The sequence below is a fragment of the Squalius cephalus genome (assembly GCF_949319135.1).
Source record: "Squalius cephalus genome assembly, chromosome: 8".
NCBI lineage: Eukaryota > Metazoa > Chordata > Actinopteri > Cypriniformes > Leuciscidae > Squalius > Squalius cephalus.
The window spans coordinates 4,419,597-4,433,240 of record NC_137129.1 but is presented as its reverse complement, the minus strand read 5'-3'; the positions used below and the strand labels follow the sequence as shown (position 1 = coordinate 4,433,240).

Genomic DNA, 13,644 nt, shown 5'->3' with positions numbered 1-13,644 from the left:
CTAGTTCACTTCCACTTCCTGTCTCGAGTTGCTTTCAGATGTAGTGAGATAAAAGTAAACGCCTGTGGCATGTTTGCTTTTTAGTCTGACCTCTTAATACTTATAAAATTAAATGACTGGAAATGCAAACTTCTGCTATGTTAAGTGAGGAATTCATGAGTAACTGTTAAAAGGCTTGTTCATGCAAAAATACACTTTAATACCATTAATGCTAAATTAAATTTCAATTTACTGGAGTACCGGTTATTTATTTATTTATTTGGTTACACTTTGTTTCGATAGTCAACTTCAGACATTCTACTAACTTTAAGTAAATTTGCAACTACATGTCAACTAACTTCATTAATTTGCAACTACATGTCAACTAACTTCATTAATTTGCAACTACATGTCAACTAACTTCATTAATTTGCAACTACGTCAACTAACTTCATTAATTTGCAACTACATGTCAACAAACTTCATTAATTTGCAACTACATGTCAACTAGCTTGATTAATTTGCAACTACATGTCAACTAGCTTCATTAATTTGCAACTACATGTCAACTAACTTCATTAATTTGCAACTACATGTCAACTAACTTCATTAATTTGCAACTACATGTCAACTAACTTCATTAATTTGCAACTACATGTCAACTAACTTCATTAATTTGCAACTACATGTCAACTAACTTCATTAATTTGCAACTACGTCAACTAACTTCATTAATTTGCAACTACATGTCAACAAACTTCATTAATTTGCAACTACATGTCAACTAGCTTGATTAATTTGCAACTACATGTCAACTAGCTTCATTAATTTGCAACTACATGTCAACTAACTTCATTAATTTGCAACTACATGTCAACTAACTTCATTAATTTGCAACTACATGTCAACTAACTTCATTAATTTGCAACTACATGTCAACTAACTTCATTAATTTGCAACTACATGTCAACTAACTTCATTAATTTGCAACTACGTCAACTAACTTCATTAATTTGCAACTACATGTCAACAAACTTCATTAATTTGCAACTACATGTCAACTAGCTTGATTAATTTGCAACTACATGTCAACTAGCTTCATTAATTTGCAACTACATGTCAACTAACTTCATTAATTTGCAACTACATGTCAACTAGCTTCATTAATTTGCAACTACATGTCAACTAACTTCATTAATTTGCAACTACATGTCAACTAACTTCATTAATTTGCAACTACATGTCAACTAGCTTGATTAATTTGCAACTACATGTCAACTAGCTTGATTAATTTGCAACTACATGTCAACTAGCTTCATTAATTTGCAACTACATGTCAACTAACTTCATTAATTTGCAACTACATGTCAACTAGCTTCATTAATTTGCAACTACATGTCAACTAACTTCATTAATTTGCAACTACATGTCAACTAACTTCATTAATTTGCAACTACATGTCAACTAGCTTGATTAATTTGCAACTACTTGTCAACTAGCTTGATTAATTTGCAACTACATGTCAACTAGCTTCATTAATTTGCAACTACATGTCAACTAACTTCATTAATTTGCAACTACATGTCAACTAACTTCATTAATTTGCAACTACATGTCAACTAGCTTCATTAATTTGCAACTACATGTCAACAAACTTCATTAATTTGCAACTACATGTCAACTAACTTCATTAATTTGCAACTACATGTCAACTAACTTCATTAATTTGCAACTACATGTCAACTAACTTCATTAATTTGCAACTACATGTCAACTAACTTCATTAATTTGCAACTACATGTCAACTAGCTTCATTAATTTGCAACTACATGTCAACTAGCTTCATTAATTTGCAACTACATGTCAACTAACTTCATTAATTTGCAACTACATGTCAACTAGCTTCATTAATTTGCAACTACATGTCAACTAACTTCATTAATTTGCAACTACATGTCAACAAACTTCATTAATTTGCAACTACATGTCAACAAACTTCATTAATTTGCAACTACATGTCAACAAACTTCATTAATTTGCAACTACATGTCAACAAACTTCATTAATTTGCAACTACATGTCAACTAACTTCATTAATTTGCAACTACATGTCAACAAACTTCATTAATTTGCAACTACATGTCAACAAACTTCATTAATTTGCAACTACATGTCAACTAGCTTCATTAATTTGCAACTACATGTCAACTAACTTCATTAATTTGCAACTACATGTCAACAAACTTCATTAATTTGAAACTACATGTCAACTAGCTTCATTAATTTGCAACTACATGTCAACTAGCTTCATTAATTTGCAACTACATGTCAACAAACTTCATTAATTTGCAACTACATGTCAACTAACTTCATTAATTTGCAACTACATGTCAACTAGCTTCATTAATTTGCAACTACATGTCAACAAACTTCATTAATTTGCAACTACGAACTACATGTCAACAAACTTCATTAATTTGCAACTACGAACTACATGTCAACTAACTTCATTAATTTGCAACTACATGTCAACTAACTTCATTAATTTGCAACTACATGTCAACTAGCTTCATTAATTTGCAACTACATGTCAACTAGCTTCATTAATTTGCAACTACATGTCAACAAACTTCATTAATTTGCAACTACATGTCAACTAACTTCATTAATTTGCAACTACATGTCAACAAACTTCATTAATTTGCAACTACATGTCAACTAACTTCATTAATTTGCAACTACATGTCAACTAACTTCATTAATTTGCAACTACATGTCAACAAACTTCATTAATTTGCAACTACGAACTACATGTCAACAAACTTCATTAATTTGCAACTACATGTCAACTAACTTCATTAATTTGCAACTACATGTCAACTAACTTCATTAATTTGCAACTACATGTCAACTAACTTTCATTCATTTGCAACTACATGTCAATTAACTTTCATTCATTTGCAACTACATGTCAACTAACTCTTTATTAGAGTATTAGTAGACTAGGTTAGGGTTAGTAGAAAATGTCGACATGTAGTTGCAAAGTTACTTCTAGTCAGTAGTCTAAAGTGGACTCAAAATAAAGTGCTACTGTGTATTTATTTTTTCTGTGTCTTAGATTTGAACAGTTACTCTGTGAAGTGAAAAGTCAAAGTGTCAAAGAAATGAGCATGTTTAGGTAATTACTGTAGTTGCCTAATGTTGTGTTCGGCCATAAATAGTCACTTCCCATGATCAATGTTTAAACTCATCTTTATATAGGCTTGTGCATCACAACAGTGATGCATGCTTCTACAGAATTGAAAGAGTAGAACTCGTGATAAAAATCACTAAAATAAGCCTAAGATGATAACAAAAAATAATTGACGAAGTTCTCGGAAAGTACACAGGAAGCCCTGACCACCACACACAGGAACTTACATGAGCATCAGTAACAGCCGGGTGGATTTACGTGTGTGTTTCTGAGTGTTTCAGCTCGCTTGTTCTCACTGAGGAAGAGACGGAGAGAAAGATGTCTGGAACACGCACTCTCTGCTGCCATGTCAACACGGCGACCCTCACGTTTGCCATCTTATATCTGGTAAAACAGCTTCATACACACACCTATAGATGCTGCGTACAATACAGTATGTGCTTATATAGTTACAATTAAAGAGTGCTTTAATTGCTTTAATTCACTTGCAGTATTAGTTCAATGGACTTTCAAAGTCACTAAAGTATATAAAGTTTTGTTTTCTGGTAAGAGCATGGCCATTTTAATGCTGTTATTTTCTCATTTGTTCAATGCACGCACCCATTAGTGCAGAAGATAGAGGAAGCTGACTCCATTTTGAAGTCACAGTCACTTACTGAGCCACAGACTCAATATCACACTTTATATCGATAGTCCACTTTAGATATTCTAATAACTATAAGTAACTTTTAATGTCAACTAGCAGTCATTAGAGTATTAGTAGACTGTTTACTTAAAATCTGCTAAAACTTTATTTTGATGCTTCCCATGAGACATTATACTGACTAGAAGTAATGGTAACACTTTACAGTGTCCATGTTACATGTACTTACCATAGTAATAACAGTAAATTATGCATAATTACATGCAACTAACCCTCAACCAAATCCTAACCCTACAGTAAGTACATGTAGTTCATTAACATTACTCAGTACTTAAATGTATAATTACATTGTAACAATGACACTTTAAAATAAAGCGTAACCCACTTTACAATTAGTTAACTACCTTAGTTAACATGCACTAAGAATGAACAATACTTCTTCAGCATTTATTAATCTTACTTGATGTTAATTTCAACATTTACTAATACGTTATTAAAATCAAAGGTTGTATCTGTTAACATTAGTTAATGCGCTGTGAACTAACGTGAACAAACAATGATCAGCTGTATTTTTATTAACTAACATTAACAAAGATTAATAAATACTGTATTGTTAGTTCATGTTAGTCAATACATTAACTAATGAACCTTATTGTAAAGTGTTACTGAAGTAACTTCGCAACTACACGTCAATTTATTCTTCTTACCCTGATCTAACAGTCTACTAATACTAGATAGAATAATAGAATAGAATGTCTCAAAATAAAGTTTTACCTTTCTTTTTTAACACACTGTTTGTCGTACAGCGTTATCCATCTCTCTATCTGAAGCTGATATTTATTTATCCACCAATATATTAGATGCATAGACAGAGAAACTAACATGCATTTACAGTTTTACATCATGATCTAAAAAGGATTGAGTGAGAAATCGATATTTCAAAGATAGTTTTATGAATACTTAACCAAACCGCATTATATAATCATGATAATCGGTTTAGGAATAAATACGTTTACTGGAAACCCTCTGTCCATAGCATATGTATCTGAGGGAGGAGTTTGTGTCTATGTTATGTAATTTACACTTTTACAGGTTTTTCTGAATGAACCGCTGTTCTTGTGTAACTTGTTCTGTTGGTGTTGGCTCGGAGGAGAGAGACCAAACACACCGGCTGCCAGAATACACACAAACTGAGACACACGTTTACCTTTATGAATTCATTCTGTCACATTCATCTCATCTGTACCCCCTCTGTGTGTGTGTGTGTGTGTGTGTCGTCTCTATAGATTGGTAATGTGCTGAAACTGGCAGGCATCTTTCTTATGCCTTCATGGGAGAAATCGGAATATTCTTTCTCCTATCATGAATCAAAGGCTTTCAAGGGCCAGCGTGTCTGTGAGTTCACTTCATTCAGTTACACTTTATTTGGTAACACTTTATTTTACAGTGTCCTTGTGACGTATGTTACATGTACTTACCATAGTAATAACAGTAAGCTATGTATAATTACATGCAACTAACCGTAAACCAAATCCCCTATAGTAAGTACATGTAGTTGCTTAACATTACTCAGTACTTAAATATATAATTACATTGTAACAATGACACCTTAAAATAAAGTGTAACCCTTTATTTTAAGGTATCTTTGTTACTGTGTAATTATACATTTAAGTACTGACCAACAATAATTAACTACATGTACTTACTTTAGGGTTATGTATAATTTATAGTAACTACATGTAATGTGTAACAAGGACTCTGTAAAATAGTGTTACCCATTTTTTCATTTCATAATTTCTTATTTGTTTTGTCCCAAGAGTTCACGTGATCATCACCACAAATGTACTATTAGATTAGTGACCTTCAGAATCTTCAGAAATATTTCTAAAGTCTACACTACTGTTCAATTTTTATTGTTTTAGGGGGAAAAAAGTATCTTATGCTCACCAAGGCTGCAATTATTTGATCAAAAATACAGTGTTATACAGTAAAAATATTGTGAAATATGATTCAAATTTAAAATAACTGTTTTCTATTGTAATATATTGTAGAATGTAATTTATTCCTGTGATCAAAGCTGGAGTTTCAGCATCATTACTCCAGTCTTCAGTGTCACATGATCCTTCAGAAATCATTCTGATATGATGATCTGATGCTCAAGAAACATTTCTGATTATTATCAGTGTTTTTTTAGAGGAAACCATGATAAAAAAATGTCAAGATTCTTTGATAAATAGAAAGATAGTAAGAACAGCGTTTGAAATAGTAATATTTTGTAACATTATAAATGTATTTACTGTCACGTTTGATTAATTTGATGCTTCCATGCTAAATAAAAGTATTAATTTCTTAAGAAAAATAAAAAATCTGAATCACAGATTGTCAGGGGCCTCAGATTATGTTCCCCACTGGATATTATATACTTTGCCGTCATATCAATAAAAACAGCATTAGTTCATGAAATCAACATAAAAATCCCTATGTTGCATCTTGATCAAATATTGTTCAGTATAATACTTTGCATATATTAATGAATCCTTTAGCATAACATAAAAAAACAATCATAGATAATATAGAAATACTAGAGAAAGCCATTAAAATTCTCTCTCTCTGTTTTCCAGTTGACATCAGCACTAATATTCTGATGCTGGTCCTGATGTCCATCTCGGCTGTGCTGGCTCTGTTCTCTCAGCGCAAGGTATAGTGTGTGCGGGACACTCTCCATCTGTACTCTGAACATCAGTACATGGAAATGTGGTTTATGAGGGGAAAAAAACACAGTGATGCATTACGAAATACATTTGAACACATTAATGCATGAATAAATGCATAGATATGAGTTAAGTTAATTGAAAGTTTTATTTATTGAAAAAATCCATTAAATATTACATAAGGTGTTGTTACATATGATACAATTAAAGAAGCAAAATGCATGTACCATTTTAGGTCAAGATTAAAAATGTACATCTCGAATAATTGCTTTCTTACTATCCAATCATACTAATAATAAAATACAATGCTAAATCACATTTCAACAGGGACAAAATGTATGCAGGTTAAAGGTTTTTTTATGTTTTTGAAAGAAGACTTTCATGCTCACCAAGGCTGCAATTATTTGATCAAAAACTATATTGTTGTGAAATATTATTACAATTTAAAATATTTTAATAGATTTTAAAATGTAATATATTCCTGTGATCAAAGCTGAATTTTCAGCATCATTACTCCAGTCATAAATATAATGTAAAAGTATATATATATATATATGTTTTAATCTTACTGACCACAAACTTTTGAAAAGTACCCTTTTTTATTTCTAATAGGATAATACGTGATAATAATTGAAGGTGATCGTCTTATTCATGACACTGACAGTTATTATATTCCACTTAGTTTATTTTTCCGATAGCATTCACTCCTTGAACAGAAATATTCATGCCATTATCAGACTGTGCTGTTTTAATGCACACCGGATTCATTCCAGAAAGTAACTGATTCTTCTTGGAGAGTTTACAAGGACAATAATAAATCTGTGCGACCGAAGTCAAATATACATACTAAATTGGTAATGAAACGATCTGTGTTGATACATTTTGAATAAGTCTAGTCAGTTTTTGTTTTATTGGATGTGTATGCATGTGAGTTTGCATAAGCAATGGCTCAGTGTATGTGTGTGTGTGTGAGTGTGTGCACCTTATTTATCCAGCTTCCAGAAAGAGAGCTTGTCTCAATATTTATGAAGCTGGTGAAACACAGAATCCTTGCGCTCTCTCCAAACTACACATTTCAACCCTGATCAGTCTATAACAGGGAAACAGCGCTTCTGGAATGTGAATGACTGAATGTGTGATTCACTGTTTCTCTTCCTGTGTGTAAGGGCTCGATATTTGTCCTTCCGTTCACGCTGATGATGATGGTGGAGTTGACTCTGAGTTTTCTCTCGCTGTTTAACGGAGCCTGGGGTCTTCCCGGGACCCCCACCTACAGAGACCTGCTGCAAGCTGTCGTGAGGACCATACCTGCACACATGACCACACTAAACTCAATACTGACCTGTTCATTTCAACATAATGTCAGCCAGTTAATGTGTACTTGTGTGTGTGTGTGTCCCTAACAGAAGGAACAGAAAAGAGTCCCTGTGTTGAATGAGGAGGACATTGGCCAGTTGACCATGTGGTACAGTGTGTTCTTTATGATGGACATACTGCTGAAGGTATAAGTCCTGTGTGTGTGTGTGTGTGTGTGTGTGTGTGTGTGTGTGTGTGTGCGCGTGTCCTGGTAAACCCTATGTTAAGAGGACAAAATGTCCTCTTATTTTTTTGGTCCCCATGAGGAAAACTGCTTATAATGATAATTATATACACACATATATAGTTTTAGTAGATATATCGTTTTTTTGAAAACGTAAAAATGCAGAGTGCAAAGTTTTCTGCGATGGTACAGTATGAAAATCATTATGTCTGTGGAAAGTCTTTACTGAAATGTCTTTATTGTCACTTTTGATCAATTTAATGCTTCCTTGCTGAATTAAAGTAACTATAAAAAATAAACCTACAAGTATTTGACGGTTATTTATGCTGATAATATAATTTGTTTAAAATAAATGTAATGCCACTGTATACACACAAACACAGTTATATGTCATCATTCTATTAAAAACAAACTCATGCAAACACATACAAATTATTCACAAACACACACACACACACACACTCACACACACACCTCACACACTCACTCACATACAAACACACACACTCACTCACTCACTCACTCACTCTCACACACACACACACACTCACTCACTCACTCACACACACACAGACACACACACATACACTCACACACACACTCACTCACTCACACACTCTCTCACTCACTCTCACACACACACACACACACTCACTCACTCACTCACACACACACACACACACACATACACTCACATACACTCACACACACACACTCACACACACACACACACACACACACACACACACACACACACACACACACACACACACTCACTCTCACTCACACAGACACATACACTCACTCACTCACTCACTCACTCTCTCACACACACACACACACACTCACTCACTCACTCACTCTCACACACACACACACACACACACACACTCACTCTCACTCACACAGACACATACACTCACTCACTCACTCACTCACTCTCTCACACACACACACACACACACACACACACACTCACTCACTCACTCACTCTCACACACACACACACACACACACACACACACACACACACACACACACAGTGTTGTTTTGTCTGCTGCTGTGAATTGTACAGTCTAACCAGCGCTTGTTCTGCGTGTAAGGGTGTTTGAGGTCTGAAAGCGATGTATAGAGCCAGTCATAGCGTGTGTTCTCTTGCTGATTGAGGAGGATTTAGGAGAAGGTAGAGGGAAATTAAACTGCCCTCTGGATGCTTTCTGCCTAGCTGTGTGTTCATTCTGTGCATTTGGGCTTTCATTAGTATCCCTGTGTGTGTGTGTGTTCTGTGTAGGTGTACATCCTTCAGGTGTCAATGAGGTCTTTCTACGCCCTGAAGGAAAGAAGGGTCCCTGCCATCCATGTTGACACTGGAAATACTGTGACGGTAAGTGCATTTATTGTTTTTGGTGTCAGAAGACACAGCAGTTGTAATGTTGTTGTATAATTATATCTTTTAATAAGTTAAAAATATACAATTCCAATCCATTCTGATCTTCTTTTAATAGTTTATACTGTTATGATCAAATAAAACAAATCGCCATTTGTTGTGTTTTTGACTAACAGGTGAAGCTTCCTTCTTATGATGAGGCTCTCAAAATGAAAACCGAAGACACACCCCCGAACTATCAAGAGCCCTAAAATTACATGCACACGTATTTCCTGCATGGCTTTATGACGCAAAAACCATAATACCACGTGAATATGTTAAACCACAATAAGCACAAATATGCTAACAACCAGAAGCAGCACATAAACACACATGCCTACGCTTGCATCCTCGCTTTCACAAAATAAAGGGAATTAATTAATAATTAATGTGTTTCTGATTATTGTGTCCTCACTGGTTAGGGAAGCACGGTGAAGGAAGACGGTTTAAACAGTTCCTGTTGTGGTTAAAATGCACTGGCAAAAAAAGTGGTAGCAAATGCTTGGTATTTTTGTCTTGTTTTCCAGTAAAAATAGCAAAAATTATTACATCAAAATACGTTTACTTGAGAGGCAAAATGACAAGATATTAAGTCTTGTTTCCTGAAAAAAAAAAAGAAAAGAAAATTTTTTTTTTATCTAAAGCATAAACTCGCTTAATTTTGAAACATTTTTCCGTAAACAAGACTTCTTTAGTTAAATGCATCTTGATTTAAGAATGTTTCGATATTTGTACTGGAAAACAAGACAAAAATACTGAGAAAGAAAATCATTTTTACAGTTTATTTTCTGTGATGCAGCTCTGTCATCATTGTGTGGTCATCATGAGTCAGAAACTAGTGACATCTGGGGGATTTTATGATTATGAGATTATTTTTTTTACCGCTGTATGTGTAGGGGGAATATTTCATTCGTATTTCTTGATATAATGTTATAAAACATTATATTTCTATATATTTCGTATTTCTATATATAATGATATAATGAATTTCTTGATATAATGTTATAAAACGCAAACAAAAAAATCTTCACATCATGCTCAATGATACATGACAAAGTATACACTGTTTAAAAATATATATTTTGGAAAGAAAAAATATCATGTGACACTGATGACTTGAGTAACGATGCTGAAAATTCAGCTTTGATCACAGGAATAAATTACATTTTAAAATATATTCAGATAAAAAAAAATAAAGTTATTTTAAATTGTAATAATACACTCACCTAAAGGATTATTAGGAACACCATACTAATACTGTGTTTGACCCCCTTTCGCCTTCAGAACTGCCTTAATTCTACGTGGCATTGATTCAACAAGGTGCTGAAAGCATTCTTTAGAAATGTTGGCCCATATTGATAGGATAGCATCTTGCAGTTGATGGAGATTTGTGGGATGCACATCCAGGGCACGAAGCTCCCGTTCCACCACATCCCAAAGATGCTCTATTGGGTTGAGATCTGGTGACTGTGGGGGCCATTTTAGTACAGTGAACTCATTGTCATGTTCAAGAAACCAATTTGAAATGATTCGAGCTTTGTGACATGGTGCATTATCCTGCTGGAAGTAGCCATCAGAGGATGGGTACATGGTGGTCATAAAGGGATGGACATGGTCAGAAACAATGCTCAGGTAGGCCGTGGCATTTAAACGATGCCCAATTGGCACTAAGGGGCCTAAAGTGTGCCAAGAAAACATCCCCCACACATTACACCACCACCACCAGCCTGCACAGTGGTAACAAGGCATGATGGATCCATGTTCTCATTCTGTTTACGCCAAATTCTGACTCTACCATCTGAATGTCTCAACAGAAATCGAGACTCATCAGACCAGGCAACATTTTTCCAGTCTTCAACTGTCTAATTTTGGTGAGCTCGTGCAAATTGTAGCCTCTTTTTCCTATTTATAGTGGAGATGAGTGGTACCCGGTGGGGTCTTCTGCTGTTGAAGCCCATCCGCCTCAAGGTTGTGCGTGTTGTGGCTTCACAAATGCTTTGCTGCATACCTCGCTTGTAACGAGTGGTTATTTCAGTCAAAGTTGCTCTTCTATCAGCTTGAATCAGTCGGCCCATTCTCTTCTGACCTCTAGCATCAACAAGGCATTTTCGCCCACAGGACTGCCGCATGCTGGATGTTTTTCCCTTTTCACACCATTCTTTGTAAACCCTAGAAATGGTTGTGCGTGAAAATCCCAGTAACTGAGCAGATTGTGAAATACTCAGACCGGCCCGTCTGGCACCAACAACCATGCCACGCTCAAAATTGCTTAAATCACCTTTCTTTCCCATTCTGACATTCAGTTTGGAGTTCAGGAGATTGTCTTGACCAGGACCACACCCCTAAATGCGTTGAAGCAACTGCCATGTGATTGGTTGATTAGATAATTGCATTAATGAGAAATTGAACAGGTGTTCCTAATAATCCTTTAGGTGAGTGTAGTTCACAATATTACTGATTTTACTGCATTTTTCATCCAAAAAATGAACAGAAGAGGCTTTTTTTCAAAAACATTAAATGTATAATGTTACATTTAATAACTTTTGAACAGTAATGTATATAAAGTAGTTAAAATATTTATTAACATAAAAAATATTTTTAAATGTTTCACTGTGTTATATATATACTTTAGTTTCCCCTTAATTTGGTCAATAGCTAATCTTTTTTTTTTTTAAGAATTATAAAGTGACTATTTAAAAAAAATAAAAATAAAAAGCACAAGCTGTTTTTCATCAGCGAGCTGTACTGTGGCACAGATGGTGCAAGAAATAAGGAAACTTTAATGTTCTTGTCAAAGTCATTGGCACACTTCAGGTGCAGAGGGCTTTTTCCGGCAGATTGGCGATGGATGGATGGAAGCAGGAGGCAGAGAGAAACAGTGTGTGTTCACAAACCTTAATTGCTGTGTTATGCAATATATAAACAAACACACACTTCATTTACATAGACAAACAGGACTACCGGAAAATTATTTTCTGAGTGTTCCTAAGTACTTCACCGGCTGCTTTAAAGGGTTTCTCATCCTCATGTCGTTCCAAACTCATTTATTCTCTGGAACAAAAAAAACAAAAATCGACATGTTTAGCAGAATCTACAAGCTGCTTTCTTCTAAAATGGTTAATTGGATGGTGGCAGGGTAAAACAAACAAAAGCTGTCAACAATTTGTGCTTTGAATTTCAAGCCTTCTCAAACCATCCAATATCTGACTGAAATTTAAATCATTGTTCACCATAAATCCAGCTTGATTCACTATTCATTTTCATTTCCTTTCATGCCTAGAGGTTCAGAAAGACATGACAGTTACAGTAAATAATTAATAAATCATTTAAAGTCGACGCGAAACAGAAATTGCGAAGTCTTCTCATATTGTAATGTATATCGAGTGAAACGGCCTCTCAAACAAGAACAAATGTAGGGCGGGGCTTGATTTTGTCCGTGGGGAATTGATTGGATGGTTGTGGTTTGCTATTGGTCGATCTCGTTTGAGTGACAGGTTGCCCCGCCCTTGTCATCAGAGATGCTGTAAGAGGGAGGGGAAGTTATTTTGATTAAAGATGGCACAAAATTATGATATGCACAGATATATAATTTATAATAAATACTGCAATATCTCATAATACTACATGTTGTATGTGGCGTGTGGTTAGCACCTCTAATAAAAACCTTTTAGAAATGGCATATCACACTCAATATTATCAAATTTAGTCTCAGACACACATGCTCACGTGCAATCCTGGCATTTCCCAGCAGGCACACTCGACACGGCATGGCGTGTATAGTAGAAAAACACAGACATACACGTACACACAGTCCGAACAGGGCCGTCTGTGTTGGATCAGGAATGGAGGCTTCCCACATAATTCCTGCGCATAAATTCCTGCGTGTGTGAGATTAATATGAGAGGAAAAGTGCCCAGAAAAGACAGATTCATCTTAATGTTTATTTGAGTTCAACCTCAAGTTAGAGACCCCTCCTAGGGCTCCGAATGAACCCGGCTTCTCTTATACAAACACATACACAGATCAAGGTGTGTTTGTCTTTCCTATACCCAAACTCTAGGTTTTTCGGGACAGGTATCCCCCTCCTCCCAAAACAGCTCGGATTTGAGGGCGGGTCTCCAAACTTGAGTGTGTATCTGTGAATATGTGTGT

The 13,644-nt window shown here is 35.0% G+C and overlaps 1 protein-coding gene across 1 annotated transcript; it reads left to right on the top strand.

The window, feature by feature from the left end:
- Positions 1-3,243: 3,243 nt before the first annotated feature.
- laptm5 (lysosomal protein transmembrane 5) lies at positions 3,244-9,711 on the top strand. The gene is made up of 7 exons (XM_079879157.1): positions 3,244-3,559; positions 5,102-5,210; positions 6,437-6,513; positions 7,693-7,821; positions 7,933-8,028; positions 9,358-9,450; positions 9,630-9,711. The coding sequence occupies exons 1-7, from the start codon at positions 3,491-3,493 to the stop codon at positions 9,702-9,704; spliced, it is 648 nt and encodes a 215-aa protein (XP_079735283.1). The 5' UTR covers positions 3,244-3,490; the 3' UTR covers positions 9,705-9,711.
- Positions 9,712-13,644: the final 3,933 nt, after the last annotated feature.

Coding starts and splice junctions, on each gene's coding strand:
- laptm5 (XM_079879157.1), top strand. CDS start 3,491: ATGTCTGGAACACGCACTCTCTGCTGCCATGTCAACACGGCGACCCTC. Junction 3,560..5,101: donor CGTTTGCCATCTTATATCTG/GTAAAACAGCTT, acceptor TCGTCTCTATAG/ATTGGTAATGTGCTGAAACT. Junction 5,211..6,436: donor TTTCAAGGGCCAGCGTGTCT/GTGAGTTCACTT, acceptor TCTGTTTTCCAG/TTGACATCAGCACTAATATT.